At 36.9% G+C, this 14,201-nt stretch overlaps 1 protein-coding gene across 1 annotated transcript in view; it reads right to left on the bottom strand.

The window, feature by feature from the left end:
- Positions 1-245: 245 nt before the first annotated feature.
- The window catches only part of TMEM163 (transmembrane protein 163), a 130,289-nt gene continuing 116,333 nt past the window's right edge, over positions 246-14,201 (bottom strand). Inside the window, exons 7-8 of the mRNA XM_072122277.1 lie at positions 5,695-5,836; positions 246-4,841 (exon numbers count right to left, since the gene is read on the bottom strand). Of these exons, the coding sequence (XP_071978378.1) occupies positions 4,781-4,841; positions 5,695-5,836 (203 nt within the window). The 3' untranslated portion in view covers positions 246-4,780. The remainder of the gene's footprint in view (positions 4,842-5,694; positions 5,837-14,201) is intronic.

Below are 14,201 nucleotides of genomic sequence, written 5' to 3'. Positions count from 1 at the left end.
TTTTCTATTCCTCTATTCCTTTACCCCACCATGCTTATACTCTCTGTACCAACCCTTCTTACACTGACATGATTTTGCAAGCTTTAATTTCTGTAAAAAATATATAGTGACCTACACCGGCTACACCTGTCTCTACTGTATTCAGAATAATTGTAGTAAGAAGTAACACATTATGGTAACACAGGAGACCCTACATAGTCTCCTCCTACATAGAGTCTAAAAAGAACAAAAATCAAAAAGACACATTTATTTTTGAATAAATATTTATTGTTGAAAGACTGTTCTTTATTCCGTTGCTGCCGGGGGTTGTTGTAACAAGTCGCTCAATCACTTGATTCTGGACGCTCCCCCCATCCCCTAAAACCATCCAGAGTCCAATGCACCTTCTTTAAGGAAGACATTAAAATCTACATTACATTCAGGGAATTCAATGTTGGTTACAATACAATTGTTGGGATTTCCAGAAAACTTGGATACAGAACACATTTTCACCTAAAACCACAGACAGTCGAGAACAATTCTGCTCACCAAACATTTCAAGTTTAACCGGATTATCGCAACGCTACAGAAGGTCATTAGGACGCCCGGATTTCCAATATGGAGCCTATAATGGAAGGTGACTGACGCTCATCATGTAACATATATGTGCAAACTTCACACGGATGTGAAATAGCTACAAAAATAAATCGCACGTATTAAACATTTTGTATTTGAACAATTTACATGTTTTTTTTCCCTTTGTGCATTTGACAATTTCATTCATCATTTATTTTTTCTGATTAATGTCACAGTTGTGATAGGACACAGGGCCGGCGTTAGGGGCTGGCAAACTGGGCATTTGCCCAGGGCCCCCTGTCCTAAAGGGGGCCCCTGCATATAGACCATATTACAGATTGTCCAAACATACTACTGTTTGTAAACTACAAAATGCTACTATTGTGCAGGGCTAAAGGAGCCTCTTATTGAATGTGACTGTTCATAAAATAGTTTTATTTTGGGGCCCCACTTTGTCTAAAACCGGCCCTGATAGGACGTGACTACCGTCTTCTAGCAACTCGAATATTAAAGGGATCGCCCTCCTTTACAACCAATTTATTTGTATTTTTATATTGTGTCCTACTGTAGGTTGGCAAAAAAAAAGGGCTTAGTGAAGTAACGCATGACTGCATGCTCAGACTACAAACCTGGTTACTTTGTAGTCTGTTACCATGGAGACGCATAACTCTGCATAAGAGCTGTATACTTGATATTTCAGTTCAAACATCTCATCTAGATATTTCTTTGAGGAGAAACAGAATTGATTACCCCCATTGGGGTGAAAATTGGGGCAATACCTTTGTACTGATGGTGCCACCAGCACCTGTCACTAGAGATGATTGCTGGATCGGCAGCCAAACAGCTGTTAAGCCTGCGATCCGGCAATATGTCCGAGTTGCACATGACGCACCCTGACCCCGACCCCAAACGGAAATTTTGGGTCTGTTCATCTCTATCTATCCCCTTCCTGTATAGTGGAGAATTGGTGTGGTCACACCTGAACTATGGCAGTTTCAATCTACCAATCACAGGGCAGGAACACGTAGATCCTACCCATAGGTGTAACTTCTAGCCCGGGACAATAATTCAAAAATCTGTAAACCCTAGAGAGGCCATTGGTCTCCTCCAGGCTTCCGATCCTGGTGGTGACCACCACCGCCACGCCCCTATAGCGCCACCCCTGGATCCACCTTCTCTATAGCCCAATACATGACCCTCTCATCTTTTCCTACATCAAGGGTTGTCCCTTTTACTCCCTGCAAAAGGGAACTTATATTTCTTTATTTTGCCGGTTTCCCTTTACAAAGTAAAATTTAAAAAAAGTAATAAAAGTTGCAGGAAGGTATTAAATATGTTCAAATCGTCCGATGGCGCCAATGGCTTACTAACTGACCTGTTACAGTAAACTTATTCCCTGTTTTAGGTTTTTCTATCCGGACTAATATAATTAAAATATAATTATAAGTAAAAAAAAAAATTATAAGTAAATTTAATTTAAAAATGTAATTAAAAAAAAAAAACCCTAAACATAATTGTGCTTTATTTATATCACATGACGTCTTTGCCCCATAGAACCTGTATTGCTTTATACTATAGATTTGCGTTGTAAGACCCTGTTTACACCCCATATAATACGCCACAAGATATATCATTAACAATTCTCTACTGACAGCCACAAAATATACAAAAAATTGTTGCCCCCGCCCCAAACTCCATGTCTGGAGCACAATGATTCCAGATTGCAGCTATACTAATTATTGCACCCGAGTGTCATAAAAATATACTAATACTATGCCGCCATAGTCTGCATTACTTGCCATGTAAATGAGGGATACATATACAATTGTGCTTCCAAATATGTAAGATTCTGCTGACCATAGACATAACGAAGCTGCCATGACCCTCATGAAAGGGAACCTGTCATCACATTTTTCCTTTAGAGCCCTATTAACTAAATGCCACCCTTCTATTAGCTTCTTTTAGAAAATTGTTCCCTCTCATCCCCATAAAATCAACTTTATTATCTTACCTGTCATACAGCCAGATCCAGAAGCAAGTTGGAGGGGGGGGGGATGTTCTGTTGAGTCCAGCGGCTCCTCACCATGCCCATGTTTTCATTTAGCACTAACATTTGCTAAATCTACCCCATGTATGTATCTGATCACATGAAATCACAGCAAGCTCTGTGGAGGCATGCAGAGAAGTAGAAGTCCATGGAGGCAATGCTGTCATTTCATGCGATCAGATACATTGGGTACATTTTGCAAATGTTTGGGGATGAATGACCTTAGATTATATCGACGCTGGTCACATGACATGAGGTGCTGAATGGTGAGAAGAGAAATAGGACATGATGTGGAGCTGTGGACTAGGCCAAGCAGGACACTCCCTTTCTGACTCACTGCTGCTTCTGGCTGTATGCCAGGTAAGGCAATAAAGTTGATTTTATGGGGATGTTAAGGGAAACAATTATAGCTGAAAGAAGGGTGACATTTTGTTTTAAGGGATCTATGGGTACCTGTCATTAGCATTAGTATTTGTGAAAAATGTGGTGATAGGTTCCCTTTAACATACTCAATGACTTTTTGAATCTTTAATTGTGGAATATTTCAAGACCCACCCCTGTCAATGACTGATTTTAGGCAAATGTGAATAAACCACATCCCACCTGTGGTCCCAAAAGATTTGAATGAAAGTATTGTGCTACGGAACCCAGCACCCCAGTTCTCCTGGATATCCTTTTAAAAACTAAAAAGTAATTTGGAGTCCCGAGAAGTGGAGGCAAGTCCCTTCTAATGCCCTGCACGTGCCAGGCCCTTGTATATTCATATGTAGTATGGGCACATTATGGGCCAATCAGGTCCTAAAAAACGAGATATAACCAACAAGTAGAGGCCTATGTTAAAAAAAAGTGGTGTTTCCGATCCGAAATGGGGTATGGTTTTGGGAAAAGGGGTGTGGTCAACCTGAAATATTCACAGCGTTAAAAGCTCCTAGGCCTGTGCTACCAAAAGCTGGAAATTCTGAGATCCCCCCTATCCACCAGGTTAGGAATCCGGCTCCTCGGAACTCGGATCCCCCTCGGGGAGGGGGAAGAATTATTCAGGACTGTTCCAATGTATGTTAGATTTTTTAGAATACCCTCCAACGAACATCTCATGTCTACGGTCATCAGTGTGCTTCTTAACAGTGGTCAAAAAACCAATGGGTATTAGTATTCATTTTATACCACATGTTCTTAAAGGGAATCTCCACCTTTATTTTTGAAGACCAAAATGCAACATTTATCAAATATATCTAATTATATCTGTAAGTAGCTCCCACTCCCCTGCATGTAAACGGATGGTAGTGTCCAGTAGAGGGAGCTTAATACCTAGTATTATTACTGAACTCTAGACATAGACTGTATGCACTATGCTACTCAGCTCCCCCTAGTGGTGGCTGCAGGCCGACAGAAATGTATCATCTTACGTAGTGTCTATGGAGGGGTTTCGGAGCTCTTTGTCAGAAAAACATCATCCTGGCCGCCATGGAGGATGTGTTAAGAAATCAATCAAATCTGTTTAGCTTTATAGATTTCATGTTACATTTATTCTGGGAGACCTTTCCCTATGCTCATTGCTGCCCTCTGCTGACCAAGGTATGACTGGCCATGAGTGGGGGATGGGAAAAAATTTTTTTGTCACCAGTAAAACTTTTGTGCTTGACAAACTTTTTGAATATATTCTCTTACCCAGCACTAGCTAGCACAGTGCTGCCCCCTATAGGTAACAGAATATGGAATGTTGTAATGGAATGATGCCTTCTCCTTGTGCTGTAGTACTTGGGCTTCGCTCTGAGTTAGTGGCGTTATAATACATACAGAGTTCATGAGGCCTCTATGCACACATATAATATAGATGTATATAGAAAAATACTCTGCTCTTCAGTCCTTCCGCTGATGCGCCCACAGTCGGACATGTTCTGGAGTTGGGGATCTATTTCGTAGATTACGTAAAGAACGGTCATAGATACAAATATCAGAAGTCTATTTCATGGAGGTTGGTGTGTTGCTTCTTCTTCAGGATGCTCCACCCATGAGGATCAGCCGTCACACATTAGTTCAGTATATGTTAATTTTGCGCAGATGGGTCATTATACAGTTTTGAATTGTCATACAACCCAACGATATAAGTGGGATACACACCATTGAAAGAATTGCTGCTGTCATTTGTGATGGGAGTAAACAATTTTCCATGGGTCTTCATTCAAACATCTCATAGTGGCGAGTCTGTCTCACTCGGGGAACCATGTCCAATAGTAACCTGTTTATCAACAGAACAGACAACAGTGTTGAAAAAAATTGTATACAATGTTACAGGTACACTTCTGTGTATCACAGCTCCTCGGGGGCGGGGATATATTTCAGGTTATGTAAATAACAGTATTTGTTTGATTTAATAAGTTTTGTTCCTCATCTGTTTGTTTACTATCTGCGGTTGTGCACTACCTGAGGGCAGCTGAACAATGCAGCTTTATACAATATTATGTGCTGCTCGCATTGCTTACTGAGCAGGCAGCTACTCAAGGGCTGGGCTATATGTCAGTCTGTGTGACTGACAACTCTGCTTTTACTCAGGTCAGGTTTATCCTCTGCTCACTATCTGCTGTTGTGTACTATGTGACATCTGTGCAAAAATACTGCCCATCAGTTTGCAGTAGCAAGTTCGTTGGGGGCGGAGCTACCGTTAAGGCTTCATGATTGAACAATTTCTTCTGACTCCTCCTCTGTTTGTTTTGCTATCTGCTTTTTCGTGCAATTGAAAGATGCTTCTGAATTTTTTATTTTTTTTTATGAAACTCCCACTGTTTACAGGAGCAAGCAGCTCCTCGGGGGTGGGACTATTGATTAGGGTTTGTAATTGACAGCTCTGCTTCTTCAGGCAATGTTTCTCTTTGGGCAGCATGCCAAACAAATATTAATGGGTGAAAGCTTTTTTTAAAGTAGCATTCACCTTGGAAAGGTAAAATATACCATAAATGTAATATAGGTGGGGGTCGGACCATCTAGACCTTAGGGAAGGTCCAAATGAGTTAGTGAAAAGTGCAGTTTTAAAGGGATCCTCTACCTCTGTCCCTCCATATCACACACATACAAAATTTGCACAATGTACTCACTTAACCCCGTAGCTCATAATTATTAGTCCGATCATGATTCCCACAGAACCGTCCAGGTACCAGACTTTAGTGTTGTGCTTGTAAACCTCTGCACTTATGAGAATGGAGAATCCCATGACACCGCCCACCAAAGAGTTAAATCCTATAAAGAGAGCACAAATTGTAGAGAGAATGCAGCTTTGGATGTAACTGGAATACAATGTTGCTAAATGTATTTTATTTTACAGTCTTTTATGTCTACTTTGCACATTTTTACAATTGCCAAGATAAAAGGGGCGTGGCCATGTGCTGAATTTAATATTAATACTACAGGGATAATTATCACAGGGTGGGCGAGGCCTTATACTTGTATACTTATACTTATGTTTTCTGTACACAGATGTAAATCTCACTATATTTCTCACTAGCATCTGATGAGGAAGATAAACTCCATAGGACCATAAATATTGTGCCGCCATCATATTCTTTATTACGTATCAATATTTGATTAAAGTTGGCAACTGTAATTTCCAAAATCATAGCGAGACGCACATCCTCCATATAAATATATTAATGTGCCCTCAGGCACAAAGAGGGTTGGTGAGCATTAAAGAGCATCTGCTCCCGAAAATACGACTGACAAACTTTATTCATAAGGTTCTACTGCTTCAACTGTGACTATATAGCAGTATTATAGTAGTTATATTCCTGTACATAGGGGGCAGTATTATAGTAGTTATATTCCTGTACATAGGGGGCAGTATTATAGTAGTTATATTCCTGTACATAGGGGGCAGTATTATAGTAGTTATATTCTTGTACATAGGGAGCAGTATTATAGTAGTTATATTCTTGTACATAGGGGGCAGTATTATAGTAGTTATATTCTTGTACATAGGGGGCAGTATTATAGTAGTTATATTCCTGTACATAGGGGGCAGTATTATAGTAGTTATATTCCTGTACATAGGGGGCAGTATTATAGTAGTTATATTCCTGTACATAGGGGGCAGTATTATAGTAGTTATATTCCTGTACATAGGGGGCAGTATTATAGTAGTTATATTCCTGTACATAGGGGGCAGTATTATAGTAGTTATATTCCTGTACATAGGGGGCAGTATTATAGTAGTTATATTCCTGTATATAGGGGGCAGTATTATAGTAGTTATATTCCTGTACATAGGGGGCAGTATTATAGTAGTAATATTCCTGTACATAGGGGGCAGTATTATAGTAGTTATATTCCTGTACATAGGGGGCAGTATTATAGTAGTTATATTCCTGTACATAGGGGGCAGTATTATAGTAGTAATATTCCTGTACATAGGGGGCAGTATTATAGTAGTTATATTCCTGTATATAGGGGGCAGTATTATAGTAGTTATATTCCTGTATATAGGGGGCAGTATTATAGTAGTTATATTCTTGTACATAGGGGGCAGTATTATAGTAGTTATATTCTTGTACATAGGGGGCAGTATTATAGTAGTTATATTCCTGTACATAGGGGCAGTATTATAGTAGTTATATTCTTGTACATAGGGGACAGTATTATAGTAGTTATATTCCTGTATATAGGGGGCAGTATTATAGTAGTTATATTCCTGTACATAGGGGCAGTATTATAGTAGTTATATTCCTGTATATAGGGGGCAGTATTATAGTAGTTATATTCCTGTACATAGGGGCAGTATTATAGTAGTTATATTCCTGTATATAGGGGGCAGTATTATAGTAGTTATATTCCTGTACATAGGGGGCAGTATTATATTAGTTATATTCCTGTATATAGGGGGCAGTATTATAGTAGTTATATTCCTGTATATAGGGGGCAGTATTATAGTAGTTATATTCCTGTACATAGGGGCAGTATTATAGTAGTTATATTCCTGTATATAGGGGGCAGTATTATAGTAGTTATATTCCTGTACATAGGGGGCAGTATTATAGTAGTTATATTCCTGTATATAGGGGGCAGTATTATAGTAGTTATATTCCTGTACATAGGGGGCAGTATTATAGTAGTTATATTCCTGTATATAGGGGGCAGTATTATAGTAGTTATATTCTTGTACATAGGGGGCATTATTATAGTAGTTATATTCCTGTACATAGGGGGTAGTATTATAGTAGTTATAGTCTTGTACATAGGGGGTAGTATTATAGTAGTTATATTCTTGTACATAGGGGGCAGTATTATAGTAGTTATATTCTTGTACATAGGGGGCAGTATTATAGTAGTTATATTCCTGTACATAGGGGGCAGTATTATAGTAGTTATATTCTTGTACATAGGGGACAGTATTATAGTAGTTATATTCCTGTACATAGGGGGCAGTATTATAGTAGTTATATTCTTGTACATAGGGGGCAGTATTATAGTAGTTATATTCCTGTACATAGGGGGCAGTATTATAGTAGTTATATTCCTGTACATAGGGGGCAGTATTATAGTAGTTATATTCCTGTACATAGGGGGCAGTATTATAGTAGTTATATTCTTGTACATAGGGAGCAGTATTATAGTAGTTATATTCTTGTACATAGGGGGCAGTATTATAGTAGTTATATTCTTGTACATAGGGGGCAGTATTATAGTAGTTATATTCCTGTACATAGGGGGCAGTATTATAGTAGTTATATTCCTGTACATAGGGGGCAGTATTATAGTAGTTATATTCCTGTACATAGGGGGCAGTATTATAGTAGTTATATTCCTGTACATAGGGGGCAGTATTATAGTAGTTATATTCCTGTACATAGGGGGCAGTATTATAGTAGTTATATTCCTGTACATAGGGGGCAGTATTATAGTAGTTATATTCCTGTATATAGGGGGCAGTATTATAGTAGTTATATTCCTGTACATAGGGGGCAGTATTATAGTAGTAATATTCCTGTACATAGGGGGCAGTATTATAGTAGTTATATTCCTGTACATAGGGGGCAGTATTATAGTAGTTATATTCCTGTACATAGGGGGCAGTATTATAGTAGTAATATTCCTGTACATAGGGGGCAGTATTATAGTAGTTATATTCCTGTATATAGGGGGCAGTATTATAGTAGTTATATTCCTGTATATAGGGGGCAGTATTATAGTAGTTATATTCTTGTACATAGGGGGCAGTATTATAGTAGTTATATTCTTGTACATAGGGGGCAGTATTATAGTAGTTATATTCCTGTACATAGGGGCAGTATTATAGTAGTTATATTCTTGTACATAGGGGACAGTATTATAGTAGTTATATTCCTGTATATAGGGGGCAGTATTATAGTAGTTATATTCCTGTACATAGGGGCAGTATTATAGTAGTTATATTCCTGTATATAGGGGGCAGTATTATAGTAGTTATATTCCTGTACATAGGGGCAGTATTATAGTAGTTATATTCCTGTATATAGGGGGCAGTATTATAGTAGTTATATTCCTGTACATAGGGGGCAGTATTATATTAGTTATATTCCTGTATATAGGGGGCAGTATTATAGTAGTTATATTCCTGTATATAGGGGGCAGTATTATAGTAGTTATATTCCTGTACATAGGGGCAGTATTATAGTAGTTATATTCCTGTATATAGGGGGCAGTATTATAGTAGTTATATTCCTGTACATAGGGGGCAGTATTATAGTAGTTATATTCCTGTATATAGGGGGCAGTATTATAGTAGTTATATTCCTGTACATAGGGGGCAGTATTATAGTAGTTATATTCCTGTATATAGGGGGCAGTATTATAGTAGTTATATTCTTGTACATAGGGGGCATTATTATAGTAGTTATATTCCTGTACATAGGGGGTAGTATTATAGTAGTTATAGTCTTGTACATAGGGGGTACTATTATAGTAGTTATATTCTTGTACATAGGGGGCAGTATTATAGTAGTTATATTCTTGTACATAGGGGGCAGTATTATAGTAGTTATATTCTTGTACATAGGGGGCAGTATTATAGTAGTTATATTCCTGTACATAGGGGGCAGTATTATAGTAGTTATATTCTTGTACATAGGGGACAGTATTATAGTAGTTATATTCCTGTACATAGGGGGCAGTATTATAGTAGTTATATTCTTGTACATAGGGGGCAGTATTATAGTAGTTATATTCCTGTACATAGGGGGCAGTATTATAGTAATTATATTCCTGTACATAGGGGACAGTATTATAGTAGTTATATACTTGTACATAGGGGGCAGTATTATAGTAGTTATATTCCTGTACATAGGGGGAAGTATTATAGTAGTTATATTCCTGTACATAGGGGGCAGTATTATAGTAGTTATATTCTTGTACATAGGGGGCAGTATTATAGTAGTTATATTCCTGTATATAGGGGGCAGTATTATAGTAGTTATATTCCTGTACATAGGGGGCAGTATTATAGTAGTTATATTCCTGTATATAGGGGGCAGTATTATAGTAGTTATATTCCTGTATATAGGGGGCAGTATTATAGTAGTTATATTCCTGTACATAGGGGGCAGTATTATAGTAGTTATATTCCTGTATATAGGGGGCAGTATTATAGTAGTTATATTCCTGTACATAGGGGGTAGTATTATAGTAGTTATAGTCTTGTACATAGGGGGTAGTATTATAGTAGTTATATTCTTGTACATAGGGGGCAGTATTATAGTAGTTATATTCTTGTACATAGGGGGCAGTATTATAGTAGTTATATTCTTGCACATAGGGGGCAGTATTATAGTAGTTCTATTCCTGTACATAGGGAGCAGTAGTATAGTAGTTATATTCCTGTACATAGGGGGCAGTATTATAGTAGTTATATTCTTGTACATAGGGGGCAGCATTATAGTAGTTATATTCCTGTACATAGGGAGCAGTAGTATAGTAGTTATATTCCTGTACATAGGGAGCAGTATTATAGTAGTTATATTCCTGTACATAGGGGACAGTATTATAGTAGTTATATTCTTGTACATAGGGGGCAGTATTATAGTAGTTATATTCCTGTACATAGGGAGCAGTATTATAGTAGTTATATTCCTGTACATAGGGGACAGTATTATAGTAGTTATATTCTTGTACATAGGGGGCAGTATTATACATAGGGGGCAGTATTATAGTAGTTATATTCTTGTACATAGGGGGCAGTATTATAGTAGTTATATTCTTGTACATAGGGGGCAGTATTATAGTAGTTATATTCTTGTACATAGGGGTCAGTATTATAGTAGTTATATTCTTGTACATAGGGTGCAGTATTATAGTAGTTATATTCTTGTACATAGGGGGCCGTATTATAGTAGTTATATTCTTGTACATAGGGGGCCGTATTATAGTAGTTATATTCTTGTACATAGGGGGCAGTATTATAGTAGTTATATTCTTGTACATAGGGGGCAGTATTATAGTAGTTATATTCTTGTACATAGGGGACAGTATTATAGTAGTTATATTCTTGTACATAGGGGACAGTATTATAGTAGTTATATTCCTGTACATAGGGGGCAGTATTATAGTAGTTATATTCTTGTACATAGGAGGCAGTATTATAGTAGTTATATTCCTGTACATAGGGGGCAGTAGTATAGTAGTTATATTCCTGTACATAGGGAGCAGTAGTATAGTAGTTATATTCCTGTACATAGGGGGCAGTAGTATAGTAGTTATATTCCTGTACATAGGGAGCAGTAGTATAGTAGATATATTCCTGTACATAGGGAGCAGTAGTATAGTAGTTATATTCCTGTACATAGGGGGCAGTAGTATAGTAGTTATATTCTTGTACATAGGGGGCAGTATTATAGTAGTTATATTCCTGTACATAGGGGACAGTATTATAGTAGTTATATTCTTGTACATAAGGGGCAGAATTATACATAGGGGGCAGTATTATAGTAGTTATATTCTTGTACATAGGGGGCAGTATTATAGTAGTTATATTCTTGTACATACGGTGCAGTATTATAGTAGTTATATTCTTGTACATAGGGGGCAGTATTATAGTAGTTATATTCCTGTACATAGGGGGCAGTATTATAGTAGTTATATTCTTGTACATGGGGTGCAGTATTATAGTAGTTATATTCTTGTGCATAGGGGGCAGTATTATAGTAGATATATTCCTGTACATAGGGGGCAGTATTATAGTAGTTATATTCCTGTACATAGGGGACAGTATTATAGTAGTTATATTCTTGTACATACGGGGCAGTATTATAGTAGTTATATTCTTGTACATAGGGGGCAGTATTATAGTAGTTATATTCTTGTACATATGGGGCAGTATTATAGTAGTTATATTCTTGTACATAGGGGGGCAGTATTATAGTAGTTATATTCTTGTACATAGGGTGCAGTATTATAGTAGTTATATTCTTGTACATACGGTGCAGTATTATAGTAGTTATATTCTTGAACATAGGGGGCAGTATTATAGTAGTTATATTCTTGTTCATAGGGTGCAGTATTATAGTAGTTATATTCTTGTACATAGGGGGCAGTATTATAGTAGATATATTTTTGTACATAGGGGGCAGTATTATAGTAGTTATATTGTTGTACATAGGGGGCAGTATTATAGTAGTTATATTCTTGTACATAGGGTGCAGTATTATAGTAGTTAGGGGGCAGTATTATAGCAGTTATATTCTTGTACATAGGGGGCAGTATTATAGTAGATATATTCTTGTACATAGGGGGCAGTATTATAGTAGTTATATTCTTGTACATAGGGTGCAGTATTATAGTAGTTATATTCTTGTACATAGGGAGCAGTATTATAGTAGTTATATTCTTGTACATAGGGGGCAGTATTATAGTAGTTATATTCTTGTACATAGGGTGCAGTATTATAGTAGTTATATTCTTGTACATACGGTGCAGTATTATAGTAGTTATATTCTTGTACATAGGGGGCAGTATTATAGTAGTTATATTCTTGTACATAGGGGGCAGTATTATAGTAGTTATATTCCTGTACATAGGGGGCAGTATTATAGTAGTTATATTCTTGTACATAGGGGGCAGTATTATAGTAGTTATATTCTTGTACATAGGGGGCAGTATTATAGTAGTTATATTCTTGTACATAGGGGCAGTATTATAGTAGTTATATTCCTGTACATAGGGGGGCAGTATTATAGTAGTTATATTCTTGTACATAGGGGGCAGTATTATAGTAGTTATATTCTTGTACATAGGGGGCAGTATTATAGTAGTTATATTCTTGTACATAGGGGCAGTATTATAGTAGTTATATTCCTGTACATAGGGGGGCAGTATTATAGTAGTTATATTCTTGTACAGAGGGGGCAGTATTATAGTAGTTATATTCTTGTACATAGGGGGCAGTATTATAGTAGTTATATTCCTGTACATAGGGGGCAGTATTATAGTAGTTATATTCTTGTACATAGGGGACAGTATTATAGTAGTTATATTCCTGTACATAGGGGGCAGTATTATAGTAGTTATATTCTTGTACATAGGGGGCAGTATTATAGTAGTTATATTCCTGTACATAGGGGGCAGTATTATAGTAATTATATTCCTGTACATAGGGGACAGTATTATAGTAGTTATATACTTGTACATAGGGGGCAGTATTATAGTAGTTATATTCCTGTACATAGGGGGAAGTATTATAGTAGTTATATTCCTGTACATAGGGGGCAGTATTATAGTAGTTATATTCTTGTACATAGGGGGCAGTATTATAGTAGTTATATTCCTGTATATAGGGGGCAGTATTATAGTAGTTATATTCCTGTACATAGGGGGCAGTATTATAGTAGTTATATTCCTGTATATAGGGGGCAGTATTATAGTAGTTATATTCCTGTATATAGGGGGCAGTATTATAGTAGTTATATTCCTGTACATAGGGGGCAGTATTATAGTAGTTATATTCCTGTATATAGGGGGCAGTATTATAGTAGTTATATTCCTGTACATAGGGGGTAGTATTATAGTAGTTATAGTCTTGTACATAGGGGGTAGTATTATAGTAGTTATATTCTTGTACATAGGGGGCAGTATTATAGTAGTTATATTCTTGTACATAGGGGGCAGTATTATAGTAGTTATATTCTTGCACATAGGGGGCAGTATTATAGTAGTTCTATTCCTGTACATAGGGAGCAGTAGTATAGTAGTTATATTCCTGTACATAGGGGGCAGTATTATAGTAGTTATATTCTTGTACATAGGGGGCAGTATTATAGTAGTTATATTCCTGTACATAGGGAGCAGTAGTATAGTAGTTATATTCCTGTACATAGGGAGCAGTATTATAGTAGTTATATTCCTGTACATAGGGGACAGTATTATAGTAGTTATATTCTTGTACATAGGGGGCAGTATTATAGTAGTTATATTCCTGTACATAGGGAGCAGTATTATAGTAGTTATATTCCTGTACATAGGGGACAGTATTATAGTAGTTATATTCTTGTACATAGGGGGCAGTATTATACATAGGGGGCAGTATTATAGTAGTTATATTCTTGTACATAGGGGGCAGTATTATAGTAGTTATATTCTTGTACAT

The sequence above is a fragment of the Engystomops pustulosus genome, chromosome 8 (genome assembly GCF_040894005.1).
Source record: "Engystomops pustulosus chromosome 8, aEngPut4.maternal, whole genome shotgun sequence".
NCBI lineage: Eukaryota > Metazoa > Chordata > Amphibia > Anura > Leptodactylidae > Engystomops > Engystomops pustulosus.
This window is presented reverse-complemented; position numbering and strand designations above follow the sequence as displayed.